This window comes from Hypanus sabinus, chromosome 11, assembly GCF_030144855.1.
Source record: "Hypanus sabinus isolate sHypSab1 chromosome 11, sHypSab1.hap1, whole genome shotgun sequence".
NCBI lineage: Eukaryota > Metazoa > Chordata > Chondrichthyes > Myliobatiformes > Dasyatidae > Hypanus > Hypanus sabinus.
The window spans coordinates 3,464,782-3,481,779 of record NC_082716.1 but is presented as its reverse complement, the minus strand read 5'-3'; the positions used below and the strand labels follow the sequence as shown (position 1 = coordinate 3,481,779).

The window sequence follows — 16,998 nt, the reverse complement described above, 5'->3', positions numbered from 1 at the left end:
GCCTAATTCTGCTCCTATATATTAGGGGCTTATGTATCTTCCTCTACGAACATCCTGGTAGTGTGTTTCACAAATCCACCATTTTGTTATTGGATTAGACTTTATAATTGTGATCTTCTTTTGCAATTTAATTTTTGCCTGCTTCTATTTTATATAGCTATTTATATTTAACTGCAACTGTACAATATATTTCCTAGTGGTCATAGTATGTATACATGGAGGTACTAGAGTTGATGCCTTCGAGTTGGCGTGAAGGTGGCGTGCAGTGAAACCAAGTGACTGTCTTGGACACTTTGTTTGTGATCACAGGACCTTATTGGACATTGATTGCCGCAGGCCTGCATCCCTTATTTGGTGGTGGGACAGGTGGTGAGGCAGCAGTGTCACCTCGGCTGTAATGAGGATTAGGCCTCAATCCTCCAGCTTGCATTGTAGTGTGGCACTTGGGTGTGGCCTCTCCCATCCGTGCTGCCCTCCAATGTTGGATTGGTGGAATTACAGGCTGGAATACCAAAAAACCATCAATCTGCGGGACTTGCCACTCAGGGACTTGGGCTAAAAATGTGCTTTCTTATGTGACTATGTTCTTTGTTTTTCCCTTCCTTATTATTTTTAATGCGTATATATGTTTTGCACCTTAGCCCTAAAGAAATGCTGTCTCATTTGGCTGTATGGATGACAATTAAACTTGATTTGATTTGCTTTGGTTTGATTTGACTGATGCAGCTAATCCATGTTCTCCTGAGTGGTCACAGTAAGTAATTGCAGATGTTTAGTGTATCCCCTAGTGGTTACGGTTCTTTCTGAAAGCTTCTTGCTGCCACACTATTTAAATAGAAGCTATCTGCTCCAAATTTTAATGGAATGTTTCTAAATCTATTGTGTAAAGGCTGAACATGTTACCCGCCATCATTTTCTGCTCTTTGTTTTTACCTACTTGACGTCTGCAACCTTACGTTTTCAATTCTCTTTGTTCTATTAGTGTTTAATAAAATAATCACAAAGGCACAAGTTTTGACTTGCGAAAGAAGCTTGGATCAAAAACATCAGAATCCAACACTGTGCCTCCAACATCGCTTCCCCCCCCCCCCCCCATACCAGGGGTTCCATGGACCCCTTGCTTAATGGTATTAGCTCACGGCATAAAAAAAGTTGGGAAACCCTGAGTAACAGTCAATAATCACAGAGGAAATAACTAATCACTAGGAAATCTGAATGTAATTAAACATGGAGAGCAGTTTTATGAAAAGTAAATAATGTTTGACAAATCTACTGATAGAGGGAAATAATATGTTTTAGATTTCCAGAAGGCATTTTTCAAGGTGCCACATAATTGACTGGTGCATAAACTAAGTTACTGGAGGACATGCACAGGCATGAACTGAAAACAATGATTCAAAACTCAATGGATCGTTTTTAGGCTGTTGGAATGGAACTACAGGAGTACTCAGGTAGATGTGTAGTGGAGAGTGTATCGACTGGCTGCATCACAGACTGGTATGAAAACACCAATGGAAAATCCTAGAAGTAGTAGATGTAGCCCAGTCCATCAAAGGTAAAGCCCTTCCCACCATTAAGCACATCTTCACGTAGGAAAGTAGCATCCATGATAGAACCCACACCACCCCCCCCCCCCGTCTCTTCTTGCTGCTGACATTAGGAAAGAGGTACAGGAGCCTCAAGACTCACATCACCACATTCAGGTTCAGTTATTAACCCCTCAACCAAAGCTGAGGGGCTCTTGAACCAAAGGGGATAACTTCACTTGCTCTATCACTGAACTGTTCCCACAACCTATGAACTCACTTTCAAGGACTCTTCATTTCATGTTCTAGATATTTATTGCATATCTATTTATTATTGTTTTCTTTTTGAATTTGCAATTTGTCATCTTTAGCACTCTGGTTGAATGCCGAAGTTGGCATAGTCTTTCATTTATTCTGTTATGGTTTTTATTCTATAGATTCCTTGCCCGCAAAACAATGAATCTTGGGGTTGTATATGGTGAAATAAGTACTTGGATAATAAATTTACTTTGAACTTTGGTCTTCAGATGTTCACACTTTTCATGAATGACCTGGAGGAGGAAATGAAATGCAAGGTTTCCAAAGTTTGCTGAGGATGTGAAGCTAGGTGGAAGGGTAGATGAAGAGGACATTGTGTTCCTACAACGGGATATAGATAGAGTGAGTGATTGTGGGAATCTCACCTGGCAAACTGTTCAACCTGGGGAAGTATGAGGTGATTCATTTCAGTATGAAGTTACAAGGCAGATTGTCTGAATGCAGAGCGTCTGCAAATGAGGACTCTCCCCATTACAGGAAGACGTAGGGGCTTTGGGAAGGATGCAATAGAGGTTCACCAGGATACTGCCTGGATTAGAGGGCATGTGCTATTACGAGAGCTTTGGGTTATTTTCTCTGAAGCAGCCGAGAGGAGATCTGATTAATGTATATAAGATTATGAGAGGCATAGATACAGTAGACAAACAATATCTCTATCCCGAGGTTGAAGAGTCTAATACCAGAGGGCATAAGGTGAGGGGTAGAGGGTAGTAATTTCAAAGGAGGTGTGAGGCACGTCTTCTCTTTACACTGAGTGGTGGGTGCCTGGAATACACTGTTTGGGGTGGTAGTAGAGGCAGATACATTAGAGGCTTTTAAGAGACGTTTAGATAGGCACATGAATGAGGAAAACGGAAGAATATGGGCATTGTGTAGGCAGAGGGGATGAGTTAGCCATTTGATTACTAATTAATTAGTTCAGCACAACATTATGAGCCAAAGCACCTATTCTTGTGCTGTACTGTTCTGTGCACCAAATGAACAAGATTCAGAATAATCAAGGTGTTCCAGTGGAAGAACAACTAAAAAAAATCAACAGAGTAGAGGTTTTCACTAGTGGGAGTGTCACTAACAAGGAGATCTAGTTTATAACTGAGACCTACGGCAATTTCTTCTCTTAGATAGTGGCAAATCTCAGGAATTCTCTGAGCCTGCAGATGAAAATAGCTTAATATTTTAAAGATCAAGGAATGGCAGAGTAATACAGCACAGAAACAGGCCTTTCAACCCAAATGATCAATGCAGACCATAGAATCTTCCCCACTACCCCCCCCCCCCTGTCTTTGGTCGGCCCATCACCATCTATCATCTACCTGCCTATTCCAATGTCTCTTCAAGAGCCAACCTTTGCTGGCAGCTTAATACAGATCCTCAGGTTACTTCCCACATCCTACAGACATATGGGTTAGGGTTAGTGAGTAGTGGGCATGCCATGTTGGTGCCAGAAACACGGTGACACTTGCAGGCTAACCCCAGCACAATTCTCACTGATTTCATTTGTCACAAATGGCACATTTCACTGTATGTTTCAATATGTAAAGCTAATTTTTAAAGATCTTTATCTTTTACCACACAAGCAGCATCTCTCTAATCTAGAAGTTCAAGTACAAAACAAGTAAACACATGCAAAAGCAATCCTCAAAGCTCCCCTCAGAATCAAACATGCCTTTGAGACTGGGAACTCTTGTCACGGGGTCCAATTCCAGGAAGCTCCTGCTCAGCCCTTCACCATGTAGCCTACATCAATAAAAGGCAATTGCTTTCCACTTGGTCAAACAGTATACACAGGGCTAATCAGTAACATCCGTTTTTCCCTCCAGAAACTAAACAAAAACTTCTCAATTCCAAAAATCCTTTCATCACAAACATCATTTCAAGCCATTTGCATTTGAAAAGACGTTTCTGACAAAAGGATTTTTGGAATTGAAAGGTTTTGTTTAGTTCCTGGAATTACTTTAACATAGCAATTTATACATGACTCATGTTTGCCTGTATGTGTCTAGCAAGAAAAAATGGGCAGGAAAAAATCATTGCAAACTCAACCCACCCTACAAATTGCTTTTTCCAAAAGCTCCCTTCTGGAAAGTGCTACAGGGACTTTAAAGCAAGAACTTTCCACCACCTTAAATATTTCTTCCTCCAGGCAGTTAATGTGAGCAACCATTCTAGTTAGTCCCCTACCCTCCCATATTACCCCAACACTGCACTGTAAACATTTTAAACCACTGTTTATAATTCTGTTAACATTGCAAATAGACAAGATACTTCATTCCAATTTCCCAAGGAAATTACAGTATCACAGTAGCCTTACAAGAGCACATATTTACAAATATTAGAAAAGCAAGAAAAAAATAAGTCATCTCAGTCTAATAGGAGGGCGTCATCATTTCCCCAGCTATAGGTTGATTCATTATAGAGCCTAATGGCTGAGGGTTTTAGAATGACATTACTAAAAGTGCTCCTCTGTTCAGCCAAGGTGGCACGCAGAGGGTGAGAAACATTTGCCCAAAATTGTCAGAATTTTCCGTTGGGTCCTTTGCTCTACCACAGCCTCCAGTGTATCCAGTTTGACTCCTATAACAGAGCCAGCCTTTCTAATCAGTTAATTGAGCCTGTTGGCATCACCCATGTTGATACCATTGCCCAGCACACCACCGCAAAGAAGATTGTACTGCTAACAAGACTGGTAGGACATGGGAAGGAGAGGCCAGCATACTCCAAAGGACCTCAGTCTCCTCAGGAAGTAGAGGAAACTCTGGCCCTTCTTGTACACAGCCTCTGTGTTGGTGCTCCACTCAAGTCTGTCATCCAGGTGCATCCCCAGGTACCTGAAGCTCCTCACCACGTCCACACCATCAATACTAACAAGGAGCAGTGCAGGCTTGGTCATCTTAAAGGCCATTACCATCTCCTTGGTGTTACTGATGTTGAGCTGCAGATGATTCAGCTTGTACCAATTGACAAAGCCTTCCACCAGGGCCCATCCTCCCATCCTGCGTTTATACACCCACTATTGCTGTGTTATCAGAGAATCTCTTAAGATGACATGACTTGGTGTTGTATCTAAAGTCTGAGCTATACAGGGTAAACAGGAAGGGAGCCAATACAGTGCCCTGTGGGGCCCAGTGCTGCTTATAGCCATAGCTGACACAAGCTCTGAAGCTGCACAAACTGTGATCTGCCAGTCAGGTAGTCCATTATCCAGGATACTACAATGAGGGCTGTATGGTCGTGAAGGCACTTGAGAAATCAAAAAACGTGATCCTTGCAGTGCTTCCCTGCTTACCCAAATGGAATGAGGCTCAATTCAGCAGGAAGATGACTCGAAATGCAGCAGGGGACTGAGGACTGATCTGACCAAGGGTTAGAGATGAGCCAGGACCAGCATCTCCAAAGTCTTCATGATGTTTGAGGACAGGGCCACTGGACAGTAGTTTTCAAGACTTTTGGTTGGCCCTTCTTGGATACTGGAACCACACTTGATGTTTTCCAGACAGTCGGGACCTTTCCAGGCTGAGACTCAGATTGAAAATGCACTGGAGAACTCCACACAGCTGCTCAGCACACTCCTTCAGGACCTCGTGGTTCACACTGTCTGGTTGCAATGCTTTGCCATGTCCGAGTTTCCCCAGAGCCCTTCCCAGCTGCTCAGTGGTGAAGACGAGTCAATGATGACTGGGGAGTTGGTGGAAGGGGGAAGGTGGGGGCTGGGAGGGGGTGAAGATTGGGACCATGGCAGTTGGTATGTGGAGATATATATGACAGGTGCAGGGTAAGGAGGGGATGTAGATAGTGGTAGCCTGTGTTGCTCATCCACGTGTTGTACTGGATGGGGAAGTGGGAGGAGGGGAGGTGTTGGTGCTGAGGGAGCTTTGGGTGCCTCGGCACCTGGACTGGTTTGCTGAGGGGGGTGCGAACAGGAGGGCAATTGTCAAACCTATTGAAGAATTGGTTTAACTCATTAACCCATTCACAGCTGCATTCCAAAGCTCTACAGCTAGACTGATTGAAGCCAATGATGTTCTTTACACCTCTCCACACCTCCTGTGTGCTAATCTGCCCAAGCTTGTTCTCCAGCTCTCTCCTGATTTCCTCTTTAGACACCTTGATCTTCTCCTTTAGCTCCCTCTGCACGTTTCAATTCCTCCCTGTCTCCTGATCGAAAGGCTCTCTTTTTGTGGTTGAGACGAGCCTTTAGATCACTGGTGACCTGTGTTTTGTTGTTGGGGAAGCAGTGAACAGTCCTTGATAGTACTACAGTGTCCACACAGAGGTTGATGTAGCCAGTGATACCATCAGTAAGCCCGTGAATGTCTTCCCCATAAGGTTCACAAAGCACATTCCAGTCAGTAACCTCAAAGCAGCTCTTCAATACTCCAGGGACCATTTCTTTACTATCTTGGTGGTAGCCAGCTATTGCTGTACTTTGGGTTACACAAGGGCATGAGGTGAACCAGGTTGTGATCCGGTCTTCTAAGTGGGGGGAGAGCTGTAGAGCTATATGCATCTTTAATCTTTGCCTACAAGAGATCCAGTGTTTTATTTCCTCTTGTATGACACTTGACAGGTAGGTAGGTTTGTCAAGAGAGCAACGTGGTTGAATTATACCTGCTGGTATTTATCTATGACATTTTATTCCATTCCTTACTTTAACCTCTAAATTTACTTGCCTTTTTTATTCTTTTTAAATGTTGAACGTTGTTTTTTGATGCATGCCACGCCTTGACTAACACACAACAAATTCTTCATATATTGAAATGCATATGGTGAATAAAGGTAGCAAAATAAACAACAATCTCATAAACCATGAATGAGGAAAAATTACAGGCAACTTGGCCCCATGCTGCCTAACCAATCTTTATTGAATCTTTCAAAGAAGTTACCAAGAAAATTGTCAAAGGAAAGGCAGTGGATGTCATCTCCATGGATTTCAGCAAGGCCTTTGACAAGGTCCCACATGGGAGGTTGGTCAAGAAGGTTCAGTCACTTAGCATTCAAGATGGGGTAATAAACTGGATTAGACATCGGCTTTGTTGGAGAAACCAGAAAGTAGATGTATATGATTGCCCCTCTGACTGGAGGCCTGTGACTAGCAGATTGCTGCAGGAATCGGTGCTGGGTCCCTTGTTATTTGTCATCTATATCAATGATCAGGATGATAATGTGGTAAACTGGATCAGCAAATTTGCAATGACACCAAGATTAGGGGTATTTTTAAGATAGTGAGGAAGGATATCAGAGCTTGTGGCAAGATCTAGACCAACTGAAAAATGGTAGATGGAATTTAATGCAGACAAATGGTTGGCAGGACCAACCAGAGTGGTCTTACACACAGAGTGTTTGAGCATTGAGGAGTGCAGTAGAACAGAGTTGTCTGGGAATACAGACCCGTAATTCCTTAAAAGTGGCATCACAAGTAGATAGAGCTGTAAAGAAACCTTTTGGTACATTGGCTTTCATAAATCACTGTATTTAGTACAGGAATTGGGATGTTGTGTGGAATTTGTATAAGGCATTGGTGAGAACTAACTTCGAGTATTGTGTGCAGTTTCGGTCACCTATATACAGGAAAAATATCAATAAGATTGAAAGACAACAGAGAAAATTTACAAGGATGTTGCCAGGACTTGAGGATGACAGTTATAGGGAAAGATGAATTAGAACTTTATTACTTGGAACGTAATTGATTGAGGGGAGGTATACAAAATAATGAGGGGTATAGATAGGGTAAATGTACACAGACTTTTTCCCACTGAGGTTGATTAGGTAATGGTGAAAGGTGAAATGCTTAAAGGGAACATGAGGAGGAAACTTCTTCACTCAGAGGGTGGTGTTAGTGTGGAATGAGAAATTTGATTTCTTGCATGGACGGAAGGGGTATGGAGGGCTACGATCTAGGTGCCAGTCGATGAGCTAAAGGGCCTGTTTCTATGCTGTAGCCCCTCTATTTCAAAATTCTACAGTCCCACCATAACTAGTGAAAAGTGATTGTGCACAATTAAATAAATAATTCCAGTGGGTCCAAGAACATTGCCCAGAATGCAAAACCACAAGGCTTAAGTTTTGACAAGTTTGGATATTCAGCTTGTGGATAATTCATCACCATTTCCTGAGAACCAGTTCTCAGCCAACTCACCCACCATCAGTGACTCCTGGAGTCTAAGCCCAAAGGTCAAATCAGTGACAATGAATGCTCAGGTCTTAAAGCTCAACATCATGATCAAAGTCTGAAGTTGAAAGTCTGGGGCCAAGGACTGAAACTTCTCAGTCTCAGAGGCAGCTTGTCCAGGTGTTGGAAGCCTACCCGAGTGTGGGTGGGTGGCTAAGAGGTGGGAAAGGGGCTTATTTTGCAGTGTGTGGTGATATCACGTGCAATGATGTGCCAGTTACTGATTGGAGAGCACTGAGCATGCACGGGGTTTGCCAGAATGTTTCAGCATGTGGCAGGGTTAAGATGTGTTTGTTTATTTCTGTAAATAAAAGTTCTTTTAATTCTTCCAGAATTATGATTCTTAATTGGTAACCCATGGTATGTTTAAATAGAAGCATCATAACATGGTGTCAGAAGTACTTTTGGAAGAATAATACGGGAGAATCGAAGAAAAGAAAAAAGTTTGAACGGTAATCAGTGATATGGAAGGTTTACAACCCCCACAAAAACTGCAGCTGACTGGGAATGTAGCTGAGAATTGGAGGATATTCAAGCAACAATTTGAACTGTAATTATCAGTGATTGATTATGAAGAAAAATCAGTCAAAATCAAAGCAGCACTTTTCCTCCATGTAATCGGAAGTGACGCAGTAGAGGTATACAATAATTTTGTCTTTGAAGATGGAGATAATTTCAATTTGAAGTCGATAATGGATAGATTTGAAGTATTTTGTATACCTATGCGTAATTTAACATACGAATACTTCACAAATACTTCACGTGTGCAGAGGGCTACTGAAACAATTGATCAGTATGTGACTTAAGAAAGTGTAGTAGAACGTGAGAGTTTAGATTGCTCACAGGCTCTCTTATTAAAGATAGGCTAGTTTGTGGCATTCAAGATAATGCACTGAGAGAAAGGGTTTTGCATGAGCAAGATTTAAATTTTGAACAAGCTTTTGCACTCTGCAAAGCTTCTGAAACTCTAATGTCGCAGGCTGAAGAGCTTTTTATCGAAAGCTGCAATGTAAACACTGTAAAAAAAGCACGAATATATCAAGAAATATAGTAATACATCGACAAAACTGACAGAGTACAAGATGGCATTTGAAAAAAAACTCGTGATTGCTGTGTGCGGGAACACAGTCCAAATCAGTGTTTCACATATGGCAAACTTTGCTACAACTGTGGTAAGATTAATCATTTATCGTGCTGTTGTAGAAGTAGAAAGAAGGAAAATGAAATGAAACATGTAAATGCAGTGATTGAAGATGAACGTGAGGAATTTTATATAGATGCGCTTTATGACATGGAGAATATAAAAGCAGTTGCTGCAGTGTCTGAGACAACCAAACAGGAGGCAATTGATGATGTGAAAAAGCAATGGCTGAAAGAGGTTGCTTCAATGCAAGTGATAATGAAAGAAACACTGAGAGAATATGAGATTCAGTCTAATCACCATCTAGAGCAAGAACGCTCACAGTGGGCACAGTATAAGCAAGAAGTGAAAGCTCAAGTAATGGAATAAGAACTTTTATTGAAATGATGAAGTCTCAGCATAAAAAAGAGATTACACAGTTAATGAATGAATTAGATGAAGAAAAAAAGATTCGTATTTCATTACAAATGGAATTGGAAGGAATTAGGAAAGATGCAGTCCAAACAGAAGCACAGATGCAGATTGTTGAGGAGAATAATGTGAACTGCTTACCTGAAATTCCAGATTCTAACCAGGAGACATGTGAGAGTATACCAAAAAGTTTAGTTGAGATACATGAAGAAAAGCTTAAAGAAGAAGAAAAGAAGCACAAGAACAATCATGGCTCAGATAGCGAAGAGCCAACTTCAGAGTTTCAGTTAGCTAATATAGATTTGTTTATTGGTTAATGTTGTTATTTGTTTTTCTTTTTAAAGGAAAAGAAGATGTGACTGAAGTCTTCAGAGATTCAGTTAATGGATGCAGACCAGACAATCAACAAGGAAACACATCTGTGCGTACCACTTAGAAGGTCTACTCGTGTTCGTAAACCCAAAGAGAGACTGATAGAGACTTGTTGAATTATGTATTTGTTTTGATTAATGTTCTTTGTTTTTTCCTTTTAAGGAAGGGAAGATGTGGTGATATCACGTGCAAAGATGTGTCAGTTCCTGATTGGAGAGCACTGAGCATGCACAGGATTTGCCAGAATGTTTCAGCACGTGGCAGGGTTAAGATGTGTTTGTTTATTTCTGTAAATAAAAGTTCTTTAATTCTACCAGAATACGATTCTTAATTGGTAACCCACAGTACGTTTAAATAGAAGTAACATAACACAGGGATTTTCTCGTTCTATTTTGTTGTTGTTCGGCTGAATGTGAGCATGGTATGTTGGTGCCAGAGTGTGCGGGAACACTTGTGGAGGGCCCCCAGTAGTAAGACCATAAGACACAAGAGCAGAATTAAACCATTCAGCCCAGCAATTCTGCTCTGCCATTCAATCACAGCTTATTTACTCTTCTCATAACCTTTGACACTCTAAGAACCTATCAACCTCTACTTTGAATACACCCCATGTTAACACAAACAAAAAATTTCACTGTATGATGTGAAGTACACGCAATAGATAAATCTGAATGACCCCAAAACATATCAAGAATTGGTCAATGTGCAGATGGGCTGTTGTATGTCAAGAGAATCTATTCACCAACTCTATACTTTCACTGGATACACCACCAGCTTTAGAAACAGTTATTACCATTCAACCATCTGGCTCCTGAACCAGCATGGATAACGTCATTCACCACAACTCATAACTAATTTTACAAGCTATAGACTTGTTTTCAAGGACTCTACATCTCATATTCTCACTATTACTTACTTCCAGTTAAACCATTGGTCTTCTTTTGCACAGTTATCTCCACCTCGCTGACAATCAATTCTGACACACTTCAAATATGTGTGTTTAGCCCACAACTCTACTCTCTCTACATCCAATACTGTGTGGCCAGGAACAGCTCAAATGCCATTGATATATTTGCTGATGACACAACCATTGTTGGCAGAATTTCAGATGGTATGAGGGGGTGTACAGAAGCGAGATACATCAGCTAGTTGAGTGATGTCACACCAACAAGCTTGCAGTCAATGTCAGTAAGACCAAAGAACTGATTGTGTCAGAAAGGGTAAGATGAGGGAATACACACGAGTTCTCTTAGAGGGTTCAAAAGTAGAAAGAGTGAGCATGTCAACATCTGAGGATACCCAATATATCGATGCAGCTACAAAGAAGGCAAGAGAGCAGCTACATTTCATTAGGAGTTTGAGGAGATTTAGTATGTCACCAAAGACAGTTGCAAATTTCTGCAGATGTTCCCAGGACAGCATTCTAACTGGCTGCATTTCCACCTGGTATAGCGAGGGAGGTGGGGAACGCTACTGCTCAGGATTGCAATAAGCTACAGAAGGTTGTAAACTCAGCCAGCTCCAACATGGGCACTAGCCTCCATAGTATCCAGGACATTTTCAAGGAGTGGTGCCTCGAAAAGGCGACTTCCATCATTAAGAGCCCCCAACACCCAGGACATGCCCTGTTCTTATTGCTACCATCAGGGAGGAGATACAGGAGCCTGAAGGCATACAATCAACGATTCAGGATCTTCCCTGCTGCCATCTGATTTCTGAATGGACATTGAAACCATGAACACAACCTCACTACCAGTTTTTTTTTCTCTCTTATTATATATTGCATTGTACTGCTGCCATAAAAACAACAAATATCATGAACAAGAGAAAATCTGCAGATGCTGCAAATCCAAGCGACACACACAAAATACTGGAGGAACTTAGCAGGCCAGGCAGCAACTATGGAAAAAAGTACTGTTGACATTTTGGACCGAAATGCTATGGCAGGACTGGAGAAAAAACTGCTGAGGAGTTGATTTAAGAGGTGGGGGGAGGGGAGAGAGAGAACCACCAGGTGATAGGTGAAACCTGGAGGGGGTGGGATGAAATAGAGCTGGGAAGTTGATTGATGAAAGAGACAGAAGGCCATGGAAGAAAGAAAAAAGGGAAAGGAGCACCAGAGGAAGCTGATGAGCGGGCAAGGAGATGAGGTGAGAGAGGGTGAAAAGCGAATGGGAAATGGAGAAGGAGGTGGAGGGGTTTAAGGTGCTGTAGTAGTCTGGCATACTGACTTCCACCTTGCCGAGGCCCACTGCCAATTTTCAGACACCTCCTCTTTCTTACCCCTTGAACAAGACCCCATTCAGGAACACCAGGCCATTGTCTCCCACACCACCAGCAACCTTATTGACTCTCGAGATCTCCCATCCATTGCCAGCAACCTCATAGCTCCCACACCCCTTGTTTCTACCTCCACAAACCCACTCGTCTGTGTAGACCCATTGTTTCAGCTTGTTCCTGCCCCACTGAACTCATATCAGCTTACCTCAACTTCTTTTTTTATCCCCCTGGTTCAGTCCCTTCTCACCTACATCTGTGACACCTCACACACTCTTGATATTTTCAAGGATTTCAAGTTCCCTGACCCCATCATCTCATTTTTACAATGGATGTCCAGTCCCTATACACCTCCATCCCCCATCCAGGAAGGCCTCAAAGCTCTCTTTTTTTTCTGGACACCAGACCCAACCAGTTCCCCTCCATCACCACTCTCCTCCACCTAGTGGAACTTGTCCTTACTCTCAATCATTTCTCCTTTGGCTCCTCCCACATCCTTCAAACAAATGAGGTAGCCATGGGCACTCGCATGGGTTCCAGTTATGCCTGTCTAGTTTGTTGGCTACACGGAACAGTCTAGGTTCCAAGTCTACACTGGTGATAGTCCCGCACTTTTCCTATGCGACATCGACGACTGCACTGGTGCTGCTTCCTGTACCCATGCTGAACTCATTGACTTCATCCACTTTGCCTCCTATGTTTTCCATGTTTCCAACTTCCACCCTGCCCTGAAATTCACCTGGTCCATTTCCAACACCTCCCTTCCCTTTCTCGATCTCCGGAGACAGCTTATCCATCGAAGTCTATTATAAACCTACACCTCATCCTATCCTACTACTTGTAAAAACACCATCCCCTTTTCTCAATTCCTCCATTTCCACCATGTCTGCTCTAAGGATGAGGCTTTTCATTCTAGAATGAAGGAGATGTTCTCCTTCTTCAAAGAAAGGGCTTCTCTTCCTCCACCATCAAAGCTGCCCTCAACCACATCTCTTCCATTTCACATACATCTGTTCTTGCCCTATCCTCTCACCACCCTACCAGGGATAGGGTTCCTCTTGTCCTCACCTACCATCTTCCACATCCAGCACATGACTCTCCAAAACTCCCACCACCAAGCACATCTTTCCTTCCCCCCTACCAGAACAAGCAGGATCTCCCACTGGCCACCCATCTTAATTCCACTTCTCATTCCCGTTCTGATATGTCCATCCATTGTGATAAGGCCACACTTGGGTTAGAGGAACATCATCTTATATTCCATTTGGGGAGCCTCCAACCTGAGGGCATTAACATCAATGTCACAAACTTCCGGTAATGCCTCCCAACCCCTTTACTCTTCTCCACTTCCCATCCCCTTTTTCCTCTTTCACCTTATCTCCTTGCTCGATCATTGTCTCCCCATGGTGTTCCTTCCCCCTTTTTCTTTCTTCCTTCCATGGGCTTCTGTCTCTTTCACCAATTAACTTTTCAGCTCTTTACTTTATCCCTCCCCCCTCCGAGTTTCACCTATCGCCTGGCGTCTCTCTCCCCTTCTCCCACCTTTTAAATCTACTCCTCAGCTCTTTTTCTCCAGATCGGCCAAAGGGTCTCGGCCCAAAACATCAACTGTACTTTTTTCCATAGATACTGCCTGCTCTGCTGAGTTCCTCCAGCATCTTGTGTATGTTGAACAGATTTCATGACTTATGCTGACGACATTAAACCCGATTCTGATTTTACTTGGAACGTTGAGCAGGTCAGAGGTTGGGTACTCTACACCAAGTGGTTTAGCTTCCAATATCTTAAAGCTTTCCCACAATCTAAAAGGTGTAAATAATTTTCCTCTTATCTGGACAAGTGCAGCTCTGATACAAGGTGCTCCTTAGCACCCAGGACAAAGCTGTCACTTCATTAGCATTCCATCCACCTTGCCAAGTCTACATTCACATCACCGCCAGCACATGATGGCTCCAATGTATAACATCTACAAAATTCACTGCTCCTCCAACATCACAATCCAAAATGGTGCTCCAGCACGAACATCAACCAAGGGTTGTCAGATATATGGAACACCGCCACCTGATGATTTTCTGCAAACCTTGCATTATTCCAACTGGAAACATGTAAATGGTCCATCATCATCTAAACCTTGGAACTCCCTCCAGGTTTCAAGATTCATTAATGTCATTTCCAGTACACAAGAGTAAAGGAGTACAAAATATGTTTTATCCCAGATCTGATGCACCAAACAACATAATTAAGATAAAGAACACAATAAATACTTAAGGTAGCTTCTATACCAGAGGCTCCGAATCTGGGGTCCATGGACTCCTTGCTTAACGGCACTGGTACATGGCATACTCGTTTTGTACATAGATTGACTGTACGTCCATAAAGTGATGCTAGGCACAGGAGTTCTATACACAAACTGAGTGACAGGAAATGATGAAGTAGTGGTGATTGGGGGGTGTGGTGGGTTGGGTTCGTGGGTGGAGGTGTTGATCAGCCTCACTGCTTGGGGAAAGTAACTGCTTTTGAGTCTGGTGGTCCTGGTGTGGATGCTACATAGCCTCCGTTCATATCTGCTAAGTTAAGAGATCTGCTTTAACGACATTACAGTCTAAAAATAAACACTGAGAAGAAAACCAAGGCCAACTCTCCTCTTCTTAGAAATATGCTCTTTATAGTCCAGTGTAGGTCGGACGTCTGATGTAGTTTTGTGTTGTTTCAGGTGGGGTTCATGTAGCACCAGGGTCCTGGAGGAACATTAATTCCTTTTTACTGTGTACTGTACCAGCAGTTATGGTTGAAATAACAATAAAAGTGACTTGACTTGACTTGAATCACCCTTAGCCCTGAGTTAACCAAATTAATTGGAAATATGGACCATCAGCCAAAAGTTCATTTAAAAGTTTAAAAGGTTTGGCAATGACTAGATAGGCTGAAGAGCCTGTTTCTGTGCTGTAGTTTTCTACAGCTGTAAAAGTCTCAGCCTCTCACCCAGACTCCAGTCACAGGAGCAAGAATCCTCTGCACATCACATCCTCAACTTACACCCTGGTGAGGCAACAGATATCAGAACCACCCCAATCACAGCGACAAGAGTCGGGAAGTGCGCAGCAGAAAACCGCCTGACCTGAATACACCAAAGCTGAACCATGAGAACATTGATTACTGGTCCGTAAAAGCATTTTAATCTCCCATTCTTTACACCTCCAACATCCCTTCTCCAAAATCATCTCTTTGTGACCTCCCCATTTCCTCTAAATAACCACCACCACCTTTTTTCTCCAAGCCTTTCTAGAACTTTCTACCTCTTCTATTACCTTTAGCCCCATCCTACCCCATTTCCCCTTTCATTCACATCCACCACCTCCTCCTCTTTCTGAACCATCCTGAAACTCTTCCCAACCCTATCATCACCCTCAGACTCTGTCCCAAACACCTTGGATCTCACACTCTCCTCTCCCACATTCCTCATTTCCCCTCCTCTCCATCGACCTCTCGTAGTCTAATCCCCTCATCCCCCACTCATCATATCCACAAATCAACCCCTCCCCTGCGGACCTCCTCACTCCCTCCCAGTACTCAACTCTATAACATACCCTTCCTCATTCATTCCGTCCTCCCACCATCCCATCCTGCCCCTCACCCAAACCCCTCCCTACCCCAACCTCTCCTCGCCTCCCTCTCAGCATCCACTCCTACCTTCCCTCCCTCCCCTCCCACTCACCCTCAGCCCCACCTCATCTCCCTCCTTCCACCTGTCCTCGCCGCTGCCTCCTTCCTTGTCACTACTACCAATCTCTTGCCCCGACTTGCCTCACGCGACTCCCTCTCTCCCTCCGCCACCGTCCCCCGGGTTTCCAGAACATTCCATCTCACCATTCTGTCTGTCTCAGTGAAAGTCAAAGTCTCTGCGGACGCCGCTCCTGCCGCCGCCCGGCTTTCGTTCTTCTGCACCGCTGTCAGGACCCCGCCGCGAGTGCCCTCCCTCAGACTGCCCCGCACCAAGGACCCAATCCGCCTAGTCGGCCCACAATCTGCCCCGCACTCAGGACCCCGGCACAGCTCTCAGGCCATAGGCAGCCCACTCTTGCCCCTCACTCAGGACCCCGGCACAGCTTTCAGGCCATGGACAGCCCACTCTTGCCCCGCACCGAGGCCCTCGGTTGCCCCGCATCGAGGACGCCCTTTGGTGCCCCCTGATGGAATAACAGAGGCGGTGCTAGGTGGCTGATACTGCGGCTGCCCTGGATGCGCTGAGGGTGAGAGAGTGTGGCAGAGAGTGGGCAGGAGGGGAAGAATGAGGGAGCGAAAGTGGGGGACGGGCAGGCAGGAGGCAATGGGCAGAGGTTAATGATGGCAGAGGGGAAAAGCTGTTCCTAAAAATTTGAAACAACCACGCACAAAATGCTGGAGGAACTCAGCAAGCCAGGCAGCATCTATGGATAAGAGAGCAGTCGACATTTCTGGCTGAGACCCTTCATCTGGACTCCTGAAACATTGAGGCGTCTTTTAGACTCCTGTACCCCTTCCTTCATGGTAGTAATCAGAAGAGGGCTATGCTGGTTGATGGGGATCCTTAATGATGAATGCGGTCTTTTTGTGGCATTGACTTTTGAAGATGTTCTTGATTGTGAGGAGGCTGGTGTGCGTGATGGAGCTGACTGAGTTTACAACTTTCTGCAGCTTATTTTGATCCCCCTTGCCAAACAGTGATGCAATCAGTCACAATGTTCTCCATAGCACACCTGTTTTGCTGGAATCTTTGGTGACATACCAAATCTCCTCAAGCTCCT

At 43.7% G+C, this 16,998-nt stretch overlaps 1 protein-coding gene across 2 annotated transcripts in view; it reads right to left on the bottom strand.

Annotated features, from left to right (window-relative positions):
* The window catches only part of rabggtb (Rab geranylgeranyltransferase subunit beta), a 99,361-nt gene extending 83,143 nt beyond the window's left edge, over window positions 1-16,218 (bottom strand). For both annotated transcript variants that reach the window (XM_059983700.1, XM_059983701.1), the window contains exon 1: window positions 16,082-16,218. In XM_059983700.1, the coding sequence (XP_059839683.1) occupies window positions 16,082-16,084 (3 nt within the window). In that variant the 5' untranslated portion in view covers window positions 16,085-16,218. The remainder of the gene's footprint in view (window positions 1-16,081) is intronic.
* Window positions 16,219-16,998: the final 780 nt, after the last annotated feature.